This window comes from Mastigoproctus giganteus, chromosome 1, assembly GCF_048544385.1.
Source record: "Mastigoproctus giganteus isolate SK-2022 chromosome 1, ASM4854438v1, whole genome shotgun sequence".
Classification (NCBI taxonomy): Eukaryota; Metazoa; Arthropoda; class Arachnida; order Uropygi; family Thelyphonidae; genus Mastigoproctus; species Mastigoproctus giganteus.
In genome coordinates, this window is record NC_143575.1 from 176,641,839 (window position 1) to 176,664,873 (window position 23,035).

The 23,035-nt window shown below is 38.1% G+C and overlaps 1 protein-coding gene across 1 annotated transcript; it reads left to right on the top strand.

Annotated features, from left to right (window-relative positions):
- The first annotated feature begins 5,371 nt into the window (after positions 1 to 5,371).
- On the top strand, positions 5,372 to 22,075 carry LOC150091320 (nuclear receptor subfamily 2 group E member 1-like). Its single transcript, XM_090383186.1, has 6 exons — positions 5,372 to 5,381; positions 6,579 to 6,659; positions 10,223 to 10,384; positions 17,644 to 18,305; positions 20,691 to 20,940; positions 21,330 to 22,075. Exons 1-6 carry the CDS (start codon positions 5,372 to 5,374, stop codon positions 21,578 to 21,580), a joined length of 1,416 nt encoding a protein of 471 aa, XP_090239312.1. The 3' UTR covers positions 21,581 to 22,075.
- Positions 22,076 to 23,035: the final 960 nt, after the last annotated feature.

Consider the following 23,035-nt stretch of genomic DNA (forward strand, 5'->3'; position numbering starts at 1 on the left):
AATATTCGAGGATTAATAAGATAACCTGCCACTTTGGGGTTCTAGAAGCTTTAGCAATTTAAGGGATAACACGTATTTTCACTTTGCTTTATTCAATGATAGGCCGGAAAGGTTAGCGTATGTACAAACACGTTATGGTGGTTGTCGAGACAGCAGGAGTATAATTGCCGTGGCGCGATGCTGAAATCAAGCATGGAAAAGACAACATTATCGTTATAACTTAGGACATTAGAAAATTCAGGAGAAGACAGGGGGAAATTGTATTGGAGCTAGGAAAGGGACCATTTCCTCACTCCAATATAGGTTCACTTCAACTCTGTATTTCTGGGCGGTTTACATTAAATTACGCAAGTGTTCCTTGGGCATCTGAGAAAGAAAGAAACTAATGGCTGATCCTGAGGTAACTAACAGTTCTTCACAGAAGCAGAAGTGGAATTTGGATAGAATTAAAGGTGGACCTGAACTGGAGAAAGACTATGTGCAGATCCTGGGAGTTGTTGCATTTGTGTATTATTTCCTGGTTAAGAGTGGTCAAACATGCGACAGCGATTCTTCTTGCCATAATGCATTAAGCGCGACTTGGTGTTTTTGCTATTATTTGCCGAGAAATTCTTGAAAAATGCCTTCTTTAAACATTTCAGAAATGGTTTCGGCCTGAACTAAGGAAATCTTCCTGGGGACTGGTACTTTGGGCACTGACAACCCTGAAACATAACAATCAGCTTATTTGGAGAGTGAATTTATTACTTATAAAGTACGAGGCTATTTTAATTTACATATTGACACAGAAGCAGCACTCAAGGTGTGTGTTGGACGGTGAATTAATAACTTTAAGTTGACCGATTTCCTCCTTCGAAAAACTTAACATGTGATCCGATCATTCAGTTATGTTGGTAGGGTATTATTGATGCATGTTTTTTTTTTTTTTTGGCCCGAAAAGAAGCGTTCGTTCTTTTATGAAAAATTTCATGACAAGAACTATGGTTATACGATAAAACATTTTCATGCTTAACATTTTTAGCGAAGTCCTCCATGATGGTAGGCTTCACCACTCCTGTAGCAAGATGGTCTACTGCCAAGAATCTACCAAGAGAGCTTTTCAAATGGGACATTGGGAAAGTCAACCTCGCCAGAAGTGTAGATCTTTTTCGCTCTCAAAAACTCCAATTTTTCTTCAGGAAAACAGCCGTTCTAAGAGAGAGGAATTGTGTTAGGACATGATCACGAGCTTCTATAAACCATTTCAGGCAAATATCTTTAGTGGCTATACGTTTTCTAATATTCAACCAAATCTCATATAATTCTTTTTTAAGTTGACCAGAGGAAACGGACTGTTGGTTATTTAAAATTTATACAGTGGAAACAGTTAATGCCACGACGAACGAGCATATTGTATCTGTAAATACAATATACTCATGCCTCATGAGGCAGGGAAACACAAACCATAGGTCCTCTTGAGTTGTGTCCATTTTTCTGAAGTTTTCTTCAAAAAGGTTCTGAAAGCCGAGAAAAATTGTCCTAATGTCATCTTATATGTATCGCTGTTAGGAAAAGACAACGACCATTCTCGGGTGGATATCTTTTCCAACCCTCAAGATAAGTTGTAATTCAATGACCAACTTTTGTGTATTGTTTCCAAGACTTATCAGTTCTTGACATGTTTAAGGTTCTAGGTACCTCAGATACGATTGTTCTGTCATTTGCGGCACCGAATATTCCTAAACTTCTCCTGTATAAAGAAACTAAATCAGTTGTTGTTGTTATTTCGGTTTGGATCCGAAATAATTCGCGTTTTTTGTGGTGCATATTTTATGGCACATCTCATATGCCAAGTTCGGAACTTAAACTTACTTGAAGTCGTCTTCTAATATCATATTCGGATTTCTCGTGTTAATTTATTAATCAGGACGTAAAGCTTCATTGGTGCAACAGCTGTTTGGGAAGAAACAAATATTGATGGGTGTAGTCGATCCACGACAATCTTCAGACAGTTCACAGCTATTAGACGTTGCTGCACTTGTATCATAGACTCAATAAAAAGTTGTCATTCACGTCGGGTATGCCAAGTGATGTGGTTAGTACGATATGCAACTCTACCGTATGGAAAAATAATTGCTAGTTTGCAACCAACGTTCAGTAGAGTTCACTAAACTGCTACATCGGAAACATAGACGTATCTTCCCGGAATTAACGGCCATTTCTTATTTGTAACTTTTATAAATCAGTGCGCTTTCGTATGCTTGATGCAATTACTAGTCCACAAATCATACATGCAGTAATCAATCAATCTTCTCGTGGAAGAGTTCATTCTTCACCATTGTGGGCATCAACTTTCTCTATATGTAAACTGAATATAACAGATAAGTTTATCGAAGGGTTCTGTCCAGAATACTATATTGCAGAGTTTACAGAAGTAGAATAATATTGAGCAAGTACGCCGAACTTGTGTCTAGACAAATGAGACAATTAGTAAGAGCCCATAATTTGGTAGAACTTGTAAATTAGTGTTAAGGGTTTCATTGCTTGAAAATTTTCATCCAGAATTCTCCTCTATAGGACTCATGTATGGACATTTTACCTATCTTAGCTGAATCTATGTAACAAAGAATCTGCACCGTACTCGGAAAGCCAAATCTTTTCAATCCTCTATATAATCTATTACATTTATATAGTGTAATTTTACTGTAAAGTATAATACACGCAGTGGCCAAAAAAACATACAAACCTGAATTACATCCATTATCAACAACTGCAGGATGGAAGCCTCCTTAACAATTCGTGCTGAGGAAAATGGACCATAATCTGCCACGCTGGTCTAGTGCGGGTTGGCAGATCGACCGTATTTAGCAGTCAGAGGTTTGAACCCCGGTCTACTCTAAGAGAGCGTGCTACTGCACTCCCGCTATTGACCACTCGGCTACGGAGGCCGTATGTCAGTTCATACTGTATATCAATGAAACAGCTATTTCGCACTAAAGCTGATCTTGATTAGAGGATAAGTCTTTCTCACGAGGAAATATTTAACTGCTTCACCTCACCAAAGAAAGGCGACTTTGCATTCACTACATGAAATCACAATCAGAGTAAGTCAAGAACTTTGTTCCCATAACAACATATGCAGCTGATGTACCCATCATATAACAATGGTGAAGCTGTAATGAAGAATAGCACTACACAGGAAATGGAATGCAATCCGTATACAAGTCCATGTAGTAATGGAATGAACAGGGGATGTAGCATCCTTTCTTTAACTACTAAAGGAATACACAGCTCAGTAGGAGACCAGTCCGAACCAACATCTTCAAGAAGCAAAGCGACGATTCGCTATTCAACCGTCGCTGACACAAGCGGCAGGCTCGCTGTGGTAGTCTAATCCACCACAGGAGTCCCCAGTTTCCCTGACACGAACCCAGCCACCTAGGGACGACAGGTGTACTTTAAGGGCGGTCTGGTATATTTCGGTGGGGAGTAAATGTTACTCCCCACCGAAACATTGAGATCAATTTTAACAGTTGGCTCATCAGTTCATATAGGACGCATACCACTGTACGAGATATTCCCCAGTCACAGACAACTTCCGATCTTCCCTTTAAATTGCCATAAGACAGCGTCCACTCACTTGTTCAAATGAAGTGCTACTCATGTTGCACTCTTACCAAGGTAGAATCACAGCCATTCATTCGTCAAGTAACCCATAAGCGTGTAACCAGGAGCCAGAATTTTTCGCTATCAGAATAACCATCGAAACGCCTATGCCCCTTTTCAAAGAGCAATGTTTTCCATCAGTTCAGCCCATAGACATCCGCACAAAGGCATGCCACTTATCTCACAAAACATCCACCGTGGTTTCAAAAGCGTAAGCGCCCATTATTCCAAACTGTTACCTCGCATCCTGTGCTTACCCTATCTCAAGTAATTTTCGTTCGATTGCAGTAATCTGAAGCCAGAATGGGGAAAACGCGTCACCATGAAAAATGTTTTATCGTGGCTACACGTTCAGCAGTAGCAAAGATTCAAAAAAGGGAAATACATAACCGATTTCTCAAAAGCATTCATCTCAAAGTTTTTAATGACTGCAAAGATAGCTGTTCTTTTACATCTCAAAAAGCGTAGATGGTGCAGAAAACCAATACTTCAAGTTGTACTTTAAAGAGTACTGTTCGGTAAAATACGACACCCAGTGTGCAGAAAATAACATCTGAATTCAACAAAGCCAAGAACTACACTATTTCAACTAGGACCATGCGCAGCGAATCGAAGAAATTGAAATTTCTTCGATTCGCTGCGCGAAGAAATTTCGAAGAAAAACAAAAAAAAAATCCGCTTATAATGGTGCCGAGAACGTCATGCTTGGCCAGTGGAACAATGGAAGAGCGTTATGTGGTCAGACGAATCACGATACACTTTGTTTTGCGCTGACGATAGGCAGAAAGTTTGGCGAGAACCTCACAAAGCGATGGACCTTGCTTGCCTTTAAGACAACCCAAGCATCTGGAGGTGGTATGAGGAATGTTTTGTGTATACGGGCTGAGTCCGTTGATACTGGTGGAAGGTTGAATATCATCCAGGGTTTTTTTTTTATCAGATCTAGTACACCCTGTAATGTTACATGTTTTATCCCAGAGGCGATGGTCACTTTATGGATGACAAAGCAATAGTCGTTCCAGAATCGTGCAAGAATGGTTCAGAGAACATGACACGAATTTCCACCGTCTTCCCAGGCCCCCACATTGAGCTGATATAAATCCTATTGGGAATGTGTGAAATATGTTGGAGAGAGCTAGCAAAAAGAAGTCGTCTTCCTTCATTTTGCTAGAAGTATGGTTACAATGAGACCAAAACTCACTAAAACCCTTACAGAATCCATGCCGCGCCCCACACTCGCTGTTATTGGAAATAAAGGCAGCCCAATTCGACACTGAATACAGGGTCGTATTTTTTGGTCAGTGTGTATATTTTTACCCATTACATCATCTATTATACATACGAATACTAAGTGATGAATCGAGTGTAAAATAATTTTAGTTTAATTGTTCTTAAACATTGATACTTTTCTCCAAGTAGTTTATTTATTTGAATTTTTTGCTTTATGTATGTATCTATAATCATTAGTTGCAGGAGACTCTGGGATAGCTGCAGCAATACAAAAGTTTGTTGTGCACGTGATCATGGACTCCTCAACGACATCTCTCAAAGTCAACACTGTTTTACTCAATTTGGAAAAAGCCTTCTAAACTGTGTCGTATTCCACCTAGAATTTCCAAGTTCCACTTAACTTCTGTGAAGCTGGCTATATTTCGCCTTCACGTGACTGGGTAGATCATGGCAAGAAGTGAACATGGTAACTGACAGAGACAGCGTTCTGGACGCGATGGAAAAGAGTAAGTAACATATTATTTCGGTGACATTTCCATTATTAATTTTGATTGGTCGTATGTTTTCTTCTTATGAACCTCCCTTATCAGTCGTGACCATGAATATGATTTTGAACGGATTGTTTTGAATTTTTGCCAAGGCAACTAATGTCAGTAAATTGCGCATATTCTGTAATCGGGATGCGTCCTTCGCTGGATGAAAAACTTCGTAATCTGAATAAGACCACAGCAGTTCATAAATGTTGCTCCCATTGGGATTCAAACCGAAGACAGTTGCAACAGCCTTGGTAGTACAATGGCTATAATCACTGTCCTCCAACACTGTGTGGAGAAGGCCTCAGTTCGAATCCTGTTAATGACGTTAGAAACTTTTATGTGCTCTTCACGCTGTGCTGAGTTAGTTGGTCTCAAAACGAGGGCTGCGTGTATTTCGCACATTTTTCGTCTACCAAGCAGGCAGGCTGGCCAAAATATTCACTCAATTTACAACATGTAGAAGGCTGTATTAAGTATATCCTCGCGGATGGCACTAATATAAAATGTTAATTCATTGCTAACCGTAAGGGGCCCTACCTGAGAATAGAAACATTGACAATTTTCAGATTCATTTCTGTTTAAAAGTTAGAAGAAAGCCCTCATATATACAATAGGAATGTCAGCTGGTATTCAATCAGCCTGCAAATAATGACGTGGAATATTTATCTTTCTCTAAAGGAATGGGTATGGTTGCTGAAAACTGATCAGGTTATTATTCTAATATTGGTTTGTAATCGGTGACATCGAAAGGAAATGCTGGGGAAGCTTCGAGATGATGTTCGAGGGTTTTTGGCAAATCGAATACTCGGACCACACCTCTAGTTCATATGGAAATCCAGTTTCTTCTGTTTTGTAGTGTATTATGTCTAAACAAGGACTTGTTAACGAGCCGAAATTAATCCATGTTTCCCGGGCTTAAAACCAGGAAAGAAACTATCCCCTATACCTTTTATGGAGAAGATACTGCAATGATCATATCCTATAAACACATCTTTTTCTTTCTCTCTCTAAGGATATCTCTCTAGCTGAAGGATATAGGAATTTATGGCTTGTGAGAGAAAGAAAGTGTTATCTATAAATTAATACACTTAGATGAAGTAAATTATCTATTTAGTTTCAACTAAAACTACTTTAATCTGATACAAGAATTGTTTGTTTTGAAATTAGGAGATCGACTGCTGGACATCCCTTGTCGTGTTTGTGGGGATAGAAGTTCTGGAAAACACTACGGAATATACAGCTGTGACGGTGAGTTACACGATGTACAATATCCTATCATATTTAGCAGATAAAATGTATTTTCTAATCCTGTTAATTCTCCTAACAGGATTTCAGGAAATATTCCTGAAATCCTGATATATGTTATTTTTCTATAAATTTATGTTTTGTCTGTTTTTGGGAAAATTGATTTGCAATAGTAGAGAAAGAAACCTGTGAGAGAAAAGAACTTTCTGGAGAACATCTCTGGCTCTATTTGGAAACTCCGGTGACGCAAGAAAATCTTGAGTCATCGATGGGATGCGAGCTTGAATCTCTCTCAGAAAGGGAGAAAGGAAGAAACAACTTCCAACTGGCAAAAGAAAAGAAAAAATCGGCAAAAGCTACTAAGAGAAAGGAATCTTGATCATCCATTTAGGAATAGAAACCAAATCAACGGGTAATCGAGAAGATATTTCTCTAACTCACACGATAACAAATTCATTTATTTTTCAAATAGGCCCAACTCAAAACTGACCACTCCAATGACATTAATGCGGATATTTATTTATTTAAGATGACAATGTAAAGCAAGATAAAGAAAGGGGAAATATAATTTAAGGCTCTCGCGAGTGGATACAACCACCGTCCTCCTCACACCGTTGGAAAACGACGGGGTACAAATCCCGTCAATGACTCGAGGAATTTTTATGGACTTTTTACACAACGCAGCTCATTTATTCTACCTCAGGCGAGGGTTGCATGTTTTTATCTCTCAGAAGTTTGTCCAACAAAAGGCAATTGACCACAGAATACACCCGATTTACAGACACAATATATTGTCGCCTCATAGCTTTAGTTGCGATGGTTAACTCACACCCTCAATTTAATTTAAAATTATTTAGAAACAATACCAAATGTATTCAAACTGTTTTGTTCATTGTTCTAGACTCAATGTCTTGTGTTCACAAACTACGAGCATTTTTTTATGATTGGTTTGCTCGATTTTTTGGCGAAATACGAAATATCAAATTCTGGGAGACGGTAATTCTACCAGAATGTAAACAAAACCCATAACAAATTCTTCCTCTAGGTGGGAACCGAATATTATCTTCGATATGATGAGGAAGGAAAGCGATTGTAACGTCTATTCGTGAAGGTGCTAATCATTCAGTACTTGTACTGAATCATTAAGAATATCACCACATGCAGATTGGACCGTGAAAGCTTGAGCACACAATGGATTTATAGACATCATAATAACAATGACTCACTTTTGCTGTTATTAATAACTAAGTTATCACTGTACCAAGAACCCTGAATGGAAACGGTCTTCAATATCACTTTTCTCGAATTTTTATCATCATTCAGAAAGAATCAGATTTTATTTCTTCCGTGGAGTCTCGGCTATTTATTATTTTGAGATCTTTTGGATTTTGTTCGGTTTAAGAACCTTTGCTATAAACAGAAATCGCCTTATATTTATTTAAGCCGCTAAATAGATTATATTAACGGCTGTGGACCAAATAAAGATCCAAACTGGGATTAATTAATCTTTCTTTCATTCAATTAATCATGCTCCATCTCCTTTAAGAAACTTATGTGTATAATTTTAACTGAATGCTGCTATTATTCAAGACTCTACACTAAACAAACCACAGTCATTTCTAAGCTAGCAGACATTTTATCACTAAATGCACCACTGCGATTCACGCAAATACCATTTACTTATAGGTCCCCGTTCATTACTCTTCCATCCTTCAGGAGATGACACAGTTTTATTCTTCAAGAAGAGAATTGTCCAAATTGTCCCTTGATGGTTTGAAGAGCACCCAGGAAATTTTCCACCTGGATGTGACTATATTAAAGTCCTAATCTCCAACAAACTGAATACACATACGGGAGATTCTGCAATTCTGCTTAGATGAGTTATAATGAAGTTAGCGGTTCCTCAAGACGAAGACAGGCTCTGCGTGCAAGCAAAAGTTTCTAAGCCCTTGTCGATTTCCCGTCATACTATCCGCAGTGGTGTTGCTGCAGAGCTCTCGTATTTTCATTAATTTAACGGCATCCTCTACTCTCAGACGACGACGCCTTAGGCCTATCTAATTGTAGCAGGAAACTGTTCCCTGTAATTAATCGTTGGGGGTTCTTGCCACTGACGTCTTAAGTCAACACCCGAAATGGCTAATGAGTCGGTCCAGACGAGTTATCTGGTAATGGTTACAAAGACTTATCCAGAAGTTTACACCTATTTTAGCTTTCTTAAATTGAAAGAAATCCGATTCTTTGCAGGTAAGGTAAGGTAGAAGGGGTTGAATTATTTAAACGTAGGCGTCCAGGCAACTAATGTCATGAAACTTCGGTATATCACGCGTATGAATTCTGTGTAGAGTGATTTTCAAATACATGGAAGAAAATATCGATTTCGAAGGGAGTAGGACACTATACACCACCATCTAAATTATTCTATCCTCTCATGTTCTTGTACTACTGGCGTAATACACGACAAAGATCATTATCAGCACATAAAGTGGTACACCAAGACCATAATGGTTATAGTGTGCCAGTTCAAGGTGATTGATCACTAATGAAACCATTGAGCAGCATCGTGTACTGCAAGTGACTCAATACCGGTCACCAACCGATCCAGCATGAGTCCCAAGGTTGTTGTTTCCAACATCAATTTTCACTTTGCACGTATACCGTCATGGGCACGTTTATCTGGACGTGTTTAAATCTTGTTATTTAAATTTGTCGTTCTTATTATTTGTGTGTTTGGCCATCTTGTTTGAAGATGGTTGTTCGAAATAAAACTAGTCACTGAAAAATGCCTTAAGCCTATTCACATATTCTGCAAATTTAGTCTGATTTGAACAATGAATAAAAATTAGAGGTGGATATAAAGATTTCATAAGCCCGCTTTCCATTTATGAAAGACAGACTGAAAAGTGCCTAGAGGAAATAAACCTGTGGAGAATTTAAAACATTAAATTCGATTCAAGATATATTTTAAACAAATATATTTAAATGTTTTATTTTCGAATCTTCTGTCATCTTCACATCCTACACAAGTAGAATAGATAAAGCGATTGGAGCTTGTTCAATTTTGATTCCTGTACATCTTTTTCTCAATTTTTATTAGTGTAGATCTTTGAAATGCGAAAGTTTTTCTTATTTCAAAGATCTATACAACAAAATAGTGTATTCAGGTATACCGCCCTTGCGCGCGCATATTTCGGCATCCCCCTAAAACAGTCAACTAGGTCGAGAGTACTCATCGTTTAGACATTAAGCCAAGTAAAGCAAAGCGGATGACATCACCAAATAGTGTGAACTTTCCACAAGAAATCAATAAGATGGAGGGGAGGAAAACTGAGAATTTTGGTGCAGTTCCAACAGACTTTTAGTGCTAAAAACAGAATGTCATATCACAGTAAACTATAGAAAGTACATTAGCCATTAAATTCAGACAATTAGATCATAACAAGTGACATTAAAAATATAGTTTTTGGAAGATGGTGGAAAATAGGATCTTTCTCTTCTTCCATGTTTTTGTCGTATTCGTTCAAAAGTGGGATGTAAACCTCCCCCCCCCCTCTCTCTTTTCACAGGTTGCTCGGGATTCTTCAAAAGGAGTATCCACCGAAATCGGGTGTACACGTGCAAGGCTCAGGGAGATATGAAGGGAAAATGTCCAGTCGATAAAACTCATCGCAATCAATGTCGAGCTTGCCGACTGAGGAAATGTTTTGAAGCCTCGATGAATAAGGACGGTAAGTATTCGATCAAGGGATCTTTTAGGATAATTAACCCACTTCCTTCATTAATTACTCAATTAAAACCCTCACTTTTTTTTTCTTTTAAAAGACATTTCCAATTTAAAAATAAGGTTCCCAAATATTGGAATTTAATTTGCTAAAGATATCAAATGCAGTTGAAATTTAAGCCATTGATCAATGTCACTTGACTGCAGCCATTGAAAAGGAACTTCAATATTTTTAAAATCTTAATATTTGATGAAATATAAGTAGGGATTTGTGGGAATTATGGAGTTTGTTTCAGAGAAGAAAAGGAAAGCTATAGTTTCATGTAATTAATTCATTGTATTGACGTTAAAAACATTTTTACTGGCGTTATTCCAACAATTTTTGTAACGAAAAAACGTCATGCGAAAGTGACGTCATCTTCAGCTTCGGCCAGAAGCGAATTATTGTAACTTGTATTGTTGCAATCATACTTGTATGATGGCAACAATAATTTATCTTCTACTGGACCAAATTTAATGAAATTTTGCACAGCGCTTCATCTTAGCTCTATACTAGAGGAAAAACTTTCAAACCTCTGAAAACTGCAATATATTTGGGATGCTGTATGTTGGAATACGCCAGATATTGGGCAGATACGTTGGGATGCGTATATGTCTGTGGGCGTGCGTGGGAAACTAAGATTTGTGCACTGTAACAGAAACGGTTGGCGTAGCGCCAGGGTATATAAGTACATTTGCTTGAGTGATCTGAAGGTAACTTATACCAAACGAAGGTACAAGTTATCTTCGGATTTGTTCTGCTAAGTTAGTGCTTATTTTATTGGTCTGAGGTAGACGAAGCATAAGATGATTGGTAGTGCCAAGTTTTGCAGTGCTTAAGCATCATTTTGGAATACCTATGGGTGACCAAGACAAATTGTGGGCCATCTTCTATTGCTCCAGTTCTACAATAAAAAGAAACTTGCGAAATCACAGAGAAGAGTGTTCACAATTGGATATTGAATCCAGTAATGAATGACTTAATAAAAGACACGGGTCTAACCGAGCAAATCCAGTGCAGAGCCCATAAGACTTCCACATTCAAAAAAAGACCTACCACTTATGGGCTGTTTCTCACTTTAGTAGAACTCCTGTGCGGTTGTTTTATTAGATTGGCCATTATGAAGAAATTGGTAATAGTCACGATACAGAAGACCATTTCATAGTTCAAGTAAAAGTTTTACAGATGTTTTGCTTCACGAGGGGAATAAACACACCCATAAATTTTTAAAAACGAAGACCAATAGTAACAGCAGATTCCAAGCTCATAATTATTCTCATTGTGCATAAATGGGAACCGCACTGCGTGCCCTAATATTTAACAAAAAATAAACTCGTATAGTTTGAACAACGAGAAGTCTACCCTGTCATTGCGTTGTTGAGCAACGCTGTTTGATACGAGTTTTAAAAAAATGGCAGAGAATAAAAGAAAAAAAATAGCAATTTTCATTAAATTAAAGACAGAAACATTCAATTGAAATTAAATTATTTTTAACATGTTTGATTAAAAAGACAATCAGGTTTAACTAAAGCAATCAGTGCCACATATTACTGATGACAGAGTTGGAAAAACGATTCAAGGATGAATCGTTGAATTGTAAATTCAAAATTCAAATATTCGTAATACGTATTATTTATGACCGGTTATATTTGCTTTTGTAATGATCCTCTATAATATATAGGTTTTCACAATATACCTTTATTAATCATCCATATTTTGATGGGCCTTTTCAAAGAAGTCCCCGTTTGATGAAATGCACTTACTCCAACACTTCTGCATTCTTTAAAAACATGGTTGAAGCCATTTTTTGACATGCGCTTCAGAATCGCCTTCGATGTCTTTACAACTGACGACTGGAAGCCTTTTCCTCTCAATTCCTTCTTTTAACATTTCATATGCTTCACCTGATGTTTTTTTGAAACAGTAACAAACTTTGAGAGCAGTATACTGTTCCTCGCGTGTGATGTCCATTGTTACGTAGGCGAAACTGAACCGGCTCGCGCAGTTGCTATGTGATGCAATTTGGTTTGGTCTTAAATTCCACAGTTCAGCTATAAATAGCAAGCAGTACGGTTATTCATGAAAAATTATGATCATTCTTTATTGAACGAGCCCTCGGATTAAACAATTACAATATATTTAAAAAGTCGCACAAAGATTAATTCTACTTTATCGCGTCGATGTATTCACTTACGTTTAAACCACATTTATTTCAACCACGAAGAATTTATTTATTTATTTATATTTTTATAAATCCTGTTACTGAAGCTTCTCAGTTCTTAATATTTTTTATTATTATTCATTTTATAAGAATTGAAGCAAAAAGTAGTGACAAGGGGTTGATTACTTTCCTTAAATATAATCGCTATCTATCTGGATAACCCTCTTTCATCCCCTTTTTCTCCTGTAGTAACAAGAAAATTCTGCTACACTGCAGCTTATATATCAACGTCCACAAGCGACCGGACTGTGTCCAGTTTATTTCAAAACGTCGACCCCGAAGAGTTTCTTTCATTTAGGAAAAGATGTGGAACTCGCACAAACTTAAAAACTCCAAGAATCAAAGGACGAGAAGGCGATACTGATACGAGTTGTCCATAACCGTTGAGTTATCGTTCTTCATTGTCATATTCCCCAAGCCTTTGTAAAACCACGAATTAAATTCCACGAAATTTATGGCCAGACATAGTAGAGTGGTTACAATGACAGTGCAATTAATATTCATTTATAGTTTATTTCTTTTATGTTCATGCTTCTGTAACATTATACAAATATCTATAGTTCATTAAACACATTTAGAGGGTATAAAATCAAAAACAAAATTGTAAATTGCTGGCATAAAATGGCACAGTGAAATGGTTCAATATAAATATATATAACAGAAAGGAGTTCTCAAACATCACTTCTTTCACGGTCTCTTAAACAAAACAGTCTCCAGGTTTAACCTTTCATACGTCTCATAAAGAACCAGTAGACACTGAGAATATTGGTGCCAGGTTCTGCCCGAGCAGATCGTACACACAGAACCATAACAGAATAACCATAACAGAATAATAAAGAACTGAAATAAGAGAATCAATCAGCTGCTATATCCGGTACGTTGACTTCATAGAGTAGGATTCTTAATTCATAGTTATATTATGATGTTTTGCACTGTCCTCATATTGTCTGTAATGAAACGTCTTGCCTTTAAATCTTATTAGATAAGTTGAGCTGTCTAGAACTGGTTGTACTAAGCATGTCTCTTAACGCAGACATGAAAGTGTAATGTTCACTTCGCTGCCTTTAAATATTAAAATACAGATGCGAGTGAAGAACGTACATATTTCATGAAGGTGTGTTCTAGTAACCAGCGGATATCCTTGAAGCCATGAATGCATAAACAAGTGAATGTGCATAAACAAACCTTTGAAAGGCAAAGAAATCTTCACAACAAAAAATGTTATAGTAAAATAGAACAAGAATATAATAAATTTTGTTATTTTGTAACAGTTCCAGAGAAAGAATCTTATTAAATGTACGAGAGAAAAATTAAAAGAATTATTTCTCAATGTCTGTCACTTTTATCCATTTACTTTATATTCCCTTGTTTTATTTCCTTCAGAAAATAAATAAAAGTCCATTATTCATAGGTCTGCATAGGTTGGCTAATGGAGACTACTAGCGCTGATGAGAAGCCAGTAAGAAAGCTTCGGAACAGCTATCCAGGTGGAGTCTTGGCTTTTTAGATGTATAGTGAATTTATCTATCATGGTAATGTTATACAATTTTAAAAGAAATTAGCAACTCGGGAAGAACTGTGGATAAGAGTTTTGTCTCTAAGTTGGACATAAGTCCAGGCCATAGTACTGAGGACTCGGAGCTCGACCTTCAGTGATAGCAGGTTTGAGCATAATTTAAGTTCGCATATACTAACGGGTCTGTAGCTGGAATAGATCATCGACGAACAACGAAATTTGAATTATAAGCAATACAGGCGATGTGAAAGAGAAATTCACCATAACAGTTTCTAAACATTACCATCTAGGGGAACGTGGAGTCAACATCTCACAACATGATTTGCAGTTAAATCCAAGTCAAACAATCTGTAAAGGAATCGAACTAAGGATTGAAGCGAGCAAGAATGCATATGCAGATCTGTATGCAAATTAACAGCTTTATAAAATATGAATGCAATTGCATGTGATTGACGAATTAAGCCAGAATACTGGATGGCGACTCGTATGATGGCTGATTCTATGCAAGACCGGGCGCGTTACTTGTAAAACGCTTTATTAGAACGGTGCATCATCAGCATTCTGAGCATCTAGGCAAGGGACCGTAACATTTGGTTGTGAGGCTATTTAAAGACTAATATTTATCGTGAAAATATTCGTTGTTGGCATGACACAGTATGTTATCTAGAACATACTGTGTCATGTTCCAGATAGCATCAACAGGTGAAAATGTGGCACCAACCACATTTTCACCTGGCGATGTTATCTGGAAGCTATTTTTCCCTGGTGCATTTGTGCTGTTCATCATCTGTATTGTACTCAGACAATACCATTCTAGCTACACCCTGTATTTTTGGAATTATCAACTTTCTGATTCGAGCTCAAACCAGAATCTGTCATTTTTTCTTATATCGGTAAAAGATGATGTCCTGCAATGCGTACAAAAGGAAACAGATCTCACTGAATGTGCATACCCGTGTCCCACAGTTTAAAAGAAAACAGTACGAATAATACGATGCACCACGGTGGGAATGCACACCCTCTCCTCTTGTCTAACTGGGGGTTTTATTAGAGATATAAGTGTTAAAATTGCGTTATTTGATTTGCATATGACAGTCCTCAAAAGTAGCAATATCTAGCTTTTTAAACATGGATATTAAATCTGAATCACAGTTTCTAACTCGATTGAAACTTTTCTTTACGCTATTCAGCTGTAAGAAACGTTGCTGCCACGCTACCCTCAAATCAGACGATATCTGATTCCAGGTTGTCTCAGTTATAACGAGGTTCCAATGAGCTCTTGAGAAAATCCAAAATATATTCTTTTTTATTTCTTTCCTCAGTTATTGACAGGATATGTGTAAGAACATGCAGCTGGATGTAAATCTTCCACGACTTTTACTGATTGGGCATTTAATATTGGTGCCTGTATTAAAAGACCCCCTTTTCACGAAAGAAAATATCTGTGCCACATTATTTTTTGAATAAGGGCCAACGCAACTATGATTCATCAGTGTATCATGTCTGTAATAAGCTTTTTGTTTCTCATCAGGGCAGATTTAGTCCGTCTAGTGCGATAATTGTACCGTTTTCCCTGAAACTCGAGTTTTTCATCCCACAAAGCGGTTCGAAAAATCCAAGTTTCGGGGGTGGGGGGGGAAGAGCGAACAAACCGTGCAATGTTCGCGCAAAACTGACTGCATGAGCTGCTATAGCGCAGAAGAAAAGTTTAAGATTCTCTCGTCTTGACCAGATTCAAACCCAAGCCTTTTCTACACGGTGTGGAAGAAAACCGAGGGTGTTGAGGAAGACATCACTATTCATGGTTGTGTGAGGATCCAACGAAACTGGGGTGAAACTGGTTCATACCATTATGCTAATACTATCAGAGTTCAGTGTGGATACAATACAACGTGTATGAAACCATACGTTTGGGCATACGCAAACCCCGATATTTCCATCTGGTAGGTGGTCTACAATGCGATACATTACTCCACATTACCCTCTGCCACTGCTGCAAATTACATTTGACCACCGTCTTCTGATCCAACGGTTATATTGATACGAAGTCGGCAAGACTGGTTTCAAATTTTCTATTCCGACATGGAGGATCCGATGGTAATTAATGGTCTCCTATCAGCCTTTGGGGGAATGAGACAGTATTTATTGCTCTTCTGTTTCACACTACCGTACGATGTTTTTAACTAGTGATTTCGATGAAAGACTTGTTCTGCTATCTGATGATTGACGTTGTAGGAAAACACCTTCTTTGGAAGGGATTTTGAGCTTTTCTCCGCCCCTTCCCGAATCAGCTGTTCTTGTGAAAACTCAGCTCTAAACCGTTGCAGCAATCTGCCTGCCACTGGACACAATTATGCTGGGACACTGATTCTATACGCGTCATTCAAACAGGATATAAACTTCCGGAATAATCAGTTCAGAAACAACTGACACCCACAATGTGAGATTTTGATCCCATCGTGTCGTGTCCCCTTGGTGCAGAACTTGCTAGCTGCAGGTGAAACCAGTGCGTTACAGACTCATTTTTTCTTCCAAGTGAAAGTGGAAATTTATGATTTCCATCTATAGGGTCCCGTAAATGTGGCAGTTGCAAGGAGAAAGGTCAGGACCATGAGCTGAGTGGATATAGCACTTCCGCACAGCTGTAGCCAAACTTGGAAATCAAGGGATGTGCGAGATTTTAAATCTTTTCTATCGGTGAAAACCAATGATACAATTCAAATAGCCCGCCGTTGTTTATTCATCTTCACACAATAACTGCATTTCGGCTGGCTGGAAACATTTGGACGTGTCCATGTTGTTCACAGCACACAACCATCGTTTCCTATTCGTGATCAGTGTCCAAATTCGTTTATAGGTATACTGCTATTCATTCACACGAAGTCTGTTTCATTTGAATGACTCTTTTTGTAAAATATACTTCAACAAACAGAAATATTATCCTAATTATACCTATGCGTGATATAATTAGGATAATAATTAGGACTTTCCGAGTGACATTTTTTTGCGTTTGAAGGGAGGTAGCGTTTGAAAATATACGTATTTCATCACCAGATAGTGCTGAGTATACGAAGTTTCCTCTCTAACTAATCATCCATCACTTTGAAGCATCCTTGAGTTAATATCTCTCCAACCGCCATCGCCCTAATGCGGCTAAGAAGATAATTGCGTGGATGTAATTAAAATCGCCACCTTATATAGAGGAAATGAATTACGTGAAATTGCTTCAATACATTAGAAATTTAATCACAACAGCTTGTTCCAAATTTCTTTTTCTGTAATACATCACTTAACGTTTGGCCTGCATTATTGTACACAAAACACATCGTGTTTAGTCAGTGAATATGTAGCTGCACGTTTTAATATCTATTTTATCACCTTCTATCGATTTTTCTCTTCCTATTCTCCCTCTCCCCCTTTTCGTAGTTATTTATGAACTAATCAATTCCATTATCTATCCACACTGACTTAAATCTTCTTTCTAAGTAGCTGTACAGCACGAAAGGGGTCCACGGAAACCAAAACTGAAGAACTCCACCGGCGACTCAAAGCATCACGGACAGTCAGCGTTCACCAGTAAGATCCACTTTGAAATTTCCCCCTCTCACGTGAAGGTTCCGCCATCCCTCTCTGCAGTAGCTGCCGTTACCTCGGTAACCGCTCCAGAGCCTGCCATGTTAGGAGCTACGAAAGACACTCCCCACCATACTCCGCCATCTGTACTCGGAGCGTCCTCTCCCGGATTGCTACAAATGTTACAGAACGCCGAGAAATGCCAGGAAACGTTGTGGAACAACGTTTGTCTCGGTTACAACGGGGCAGTTGGGGGTCTGGATCTCACTTTGCCCGTGTCCACAGCGACGAGGCTTACGAATCCGATTAGCAGTCAGCAATCGCCGCTGTGTTTGCCACCACATTCAGTGTTATGCCCCGGCGACGGAAGAGATACGTGCGAAGCGAATAACAGAGCCGGCGTTGTACGCATGCCTTACGACCTGGGAGGACTAAATGGGTTTGCAAGAGGAGCGTCTCTGTTCCCTTTAGGAGGACCCGGAGAATCGGTGCAAGAGATGACCGCACGATTGCTGTTCATGGTTGTCCGATGGGTCAAATGTCTGCCAACTTTCCAGACGTTGTCTAAGAGCGATCAGGTAATTGATATTTAATTATTTTATTAATTAGTTATTGCATCATGCAATCTGCTCGTTTAAATTGTCTTAATTGCATTTGGATATTAAATGCTACTAATTTGGGAGCGCATTAACATAAATCTGCATAATGGCCAGCTCTTTGGCACACCTTTGTTGCGTTGTAAATGCCGAATGAGTACTACTTAGGCCTAATCTAATAAAAGGACCAAGCACTAGTCAGCTTCTCTCTTGCATTTTAAACACCGCCTGGTATTTGCTTTTCGTTGATGGTACAAGTAGTGGGTCAGCCGACCGGGCTAGCCGAGTGGGTAAAGTACCTGCCCGGCAACCTAAAGGTCGCGGGTTCGATTCTCGCCTCGGGCTTAGATCAAAGTACTGCAAAAACCTTGGGAGGTGCAATATGGCCACAGAAGCCGATGCGCCAACAACTACCAAATCAAAAAAAAAACAAAAAAAAAAAAAAAACAAGTAGTAGACTTTAATATTAAATTTGAAATTCTAGCTGAATCCCGGGCTCTTCCATCATCCCAACAATTTTGTGCTCATCAGCGAGAACCCACTCCCCTTCTCCATCACTGAAAGCTTGCAATTAAGTTGATAATCTTGGCTGTCGATAAATAAACCACGAGAGATTAAATGAGAATTAAAATTTATGACGGTTGTTAAAACGTTAATAAAGTTGAACTTCTCTATTCCAGCCAAAAGTAAAACATTAAACTGGTCTTCTTTTATTCATTTTCAATAACCATCCCCACTGATCAACAGAGCTGTTTTGCAGACTTTAATATACTGTCGGTTGTCCAATTATCCTTGGATGGACTATCGTATTTTAAACTGGCCATGCTGCAATCTACAGAATCCCACAAATGGTATACTCAACCGTTCGTTTTGTTCTTTTTGGTGTAGGAAGTTTATGTTGGAGAAGCATGAAAAATATTTGCCAGTAAAATCATTGCACCGGAAATCCTATTATTGGCCATCAGACCACTTTTAATAAGCATAAATAAAGAAAAAAATACTTACACTAATGTGGTTATAATATTGGTTTATCTAAGCATGAACCAGCACGCATGATGTGTTTTGAAAGCTATAATTGTATGGTTTAATGAAGCACAGAACACTTACATCCGTTTCCGGTTTGTCTCACTGCAATTATATAGCTAAGTTATATGGTCATAGATGTGGTATTTAAAATAGTTATTTGTATAGCATTACCGTGGGTGATAAGAGAACTATAAAATATCTTCATTTCTCAACTCAAACCTACACTTAATGTGTTTCTATATACAATATGAAACACTACCATAGAATAAAGAGCTGAATTCCTAATTGCTTAAGAATCTTAAATTAATTATATCATACGAAAGTTTCTCTTTCATTTCACAATCGTTTTACAACAACATTTTTGTTCTGATCCCTCCCCCATTATCTATTACTCGATAACAACCTTGTCAACATTGGACTTCGAGCTATTTTCTTGCTCTAATGTTCATTGCAGAAGCACTTCGTGTTCCCATCCATCTACAAACATCGAGTTCAAGTCTATGGAATTTTAATCACCCATTTAGGAACTCTTCCTCTCAAGAGGGCTGTTTAAATGCTACCAGCATATCGAGACACCTAAAATTAGCGCAACTTAATGCACCACGTAACTGATATATAAAAAAAAAAAATAAACACGTTCAGATTTTTCCCCCATCTTTCCGGGCTTGCCTGATCGAACGGCGCACACTCGGTGAGTTTCTCAGCGAAGTAATGAAATGACGCAAATTTTATCGAGCGAAAAAAAAAAGAAAAAAAAAAAGAAAGAAAGAAAGAAGGGACATCGTTCATCTCTTGTGTGCGCTGCTCGCTCCTAAGAATTTTTGTAGCAGTCTCTGGTAATGCGATTTAACCTTAGTCGGGCACAAGTAGCGCATGAAGTCCTTTTGCATCTCATAGATGTCATCGCTGAAGATTCTTGACACGTTTCATAAGGGCAAAAGTGCCATTTCTCATGCAGTTCGAGGGTGGGTTGTTTTTCAGACTGTTTTTTTAAGAATTCTCTGTTTGAAAAATATCGTTGATTGTTATTTAAACTATTTTAATGAATTATATTAAAATGCAGTTTACTGAAACTGAATTTAAGATATTAAAATCATTTAGATTAACTAAAAACATTTTTTTCCTTGAGTTTCTTGGATTAGACCATATACACTCTTTGGACTTAGCACATCAAGGCCTAAGTTGCCCATACTCCGTTAAAAATCAATTAACTTTACAATATATCTCATTATAAACGATGTTGAGTCTATAAAAAAAAATCCTAAAATATTCTTTTAATTATTAAGATGCACTTCTCCCTATTACTTTCTTTTTCTGTCACTCATTTCCTCTTTTCTGCAGCTTGTCCTTTTAGAAGAATCCTGGAAGGATCTTTTCCTCTTAAACATGGCTCAATGGTCAGTCACGGTGGATATTTTAGCCTCGTTACCAACGACAAAATGCCGTACTCCCGACACGGAGGAAAAATCGAAAGGAAGCACAAAATCGGACGATGTCCATTACATCGAGGAAATAATGAGGAGATTTCGACAGCTGTCCCCTGACTGTACAGAATGTAGTTGCCTGAAGGCCATCGTTTTGTTTAGAGCAGGTTGGTAATTCGATGATTTTGTTTTATTAACGTAAAACTATTCTAAGATTGAATTTAGGTTTTGAAATTTGGTTTGGATTTCAGCTGTTAAAATTTGCAATTTCCAACTAAAATAACTGGATGTATAATTGTGTATACCAATATAGATGAGATCAATTTATAACCTTATGATTAAATGCGTTTTTGTTTCTATTTCCTCAATAGCTAAAGCTGTGTTCGTATAAAAATGATTGGTGTTTTTATGAAAATTCTGGCCATTCTTGAATTAAGTTTACAAAAATGTTTAATTATCTAGGACAAAAATATAAGCAGAGTTTATCATTTAAATATATATTCAATGCAAGCTTCAGTTTCAAGTTTTAATGTAGCTTCACGAATTCTTCTTTCAGAGACCATTGGCGTGTGTGATGTACATCCGGTGGAGATGCTACAAGACCAAGCCCAATGTATCTTGAGTGATTACGTTCGCCACAAATATCCCAGACAACCGACGCGTTTCGGCCGCTTGCTTCTGTTAATCCCTTGTCTACGAGCGATCAATGTCGATGCGGTGGAGCAGCTGTTCTTTAAGGCTACGATCGGTGATATATCAGTGGAGAGAGTCCTTAGGGATATGTATCAGATGGAGAGGATGGACTGAACCCATGTTCATTTATTATTGGGCAAACGATGCAGAAAATACCAAAGACAAATGTTTTGCCAGTTTCCACACAAAATTGGATTGCCCCGCTTGTGCGTTTCCATGGTTTTTTATGTACATACATTAATATCCGAAATAGATTAATTAAAATTGAATTTCTGAATACTTTAAAACTCCATATGGAGTACTTTCAGAAAGTTTGGATTTATGAGTACCAAGGAGACGTTTTGTCCACGTTTCTAGATAAACAATACCAACGTTGGTGACTGACACAAGCAAAACACTGGTCTTTAAGGTATTTTTAAAAGCGAAAATTCAAATTCAGTGTTCATTAAATGATTTGGAAACCGCTTTTAGAGACTTTCACGCGAGACATCTTGGTTCACGGAGCATGATTTCATGATCAACGTCGATTTCTTTTATTTATTATTTCATCTGTTTGTTACGTATGTAAATGGTCTTTCACAATGTATCAAAATGTTGACTAACATGTCTTCCCAGTCTCTTCCATGTTGATGGCCAAAAAGAACAACCGGTGAATCCTAATGTGAAGTGTATATTTTTAGTCTGAAGATTAAAAATCAAATGAAATCGATGTTCTTTATTTGAGTAATGCAAATACATTTTATTTCAGGGCTCGTTCGTAGTAATTTTTGTGTATCACTGGAACACAGGAGTACGTATAATTGTAGAGGACCTTTTGATTGTTTGCGGAATGGAGTCCGGTACGTCTTGGAGTAAGAAATGAGTAAAAATGGAGTACGAAAGACGGCCCTCAACCTCAACAAGGAGATCACACTCCCACAGACAGCAGAAAGAAAGACAAAGATTGGCGAAGAAGACACTCCACGGCAGACACTACAATGACTTCCATCAAGACATAGATAAGATTGCTTCCAACGCTTGGCTCATGAAAGTAAAGCTGTTCCGAGAGAGAGAAAGAGCAAAGATTCATGATCGCCATCCAAGATTAGATAACCAATATCAGAAACTACAGGAAATACATAGCCAAGGACTCCGGAGTAACATTGGCCACCTGCCGTCAAAGCCACCCCCATAAACAATCCAGCACATCACCGCAGGACGCAGGGTGATCACCCCGAAGAAGTACCCTCACAGACACGACTAGGTGGCCAGGATAATACATCAGAAGCTAGCGCAAAATTACTAGCTGATAAAAGATAGTTTATCGTGCTACAAGTACGAGCCTCAGGCCATACTAGAGACCTACCTGATAAGCTATCTACCTGATAAACACCAGCAACCTCCAAGAAAACAAACGAGGAAAAGATAAGGAAGTCAAAGATGTGTGCATATAGAACAAGCAATGACCATCCCGATCACCAGCATGGTGCCTAAGAGCCTCCATAGAACACTTACATGGAACTCCAGAAAGCCGCGATTCTGAATACCTGTAGGATAGTAAGAGAGTTCCTCGACCAACTATAATAATAC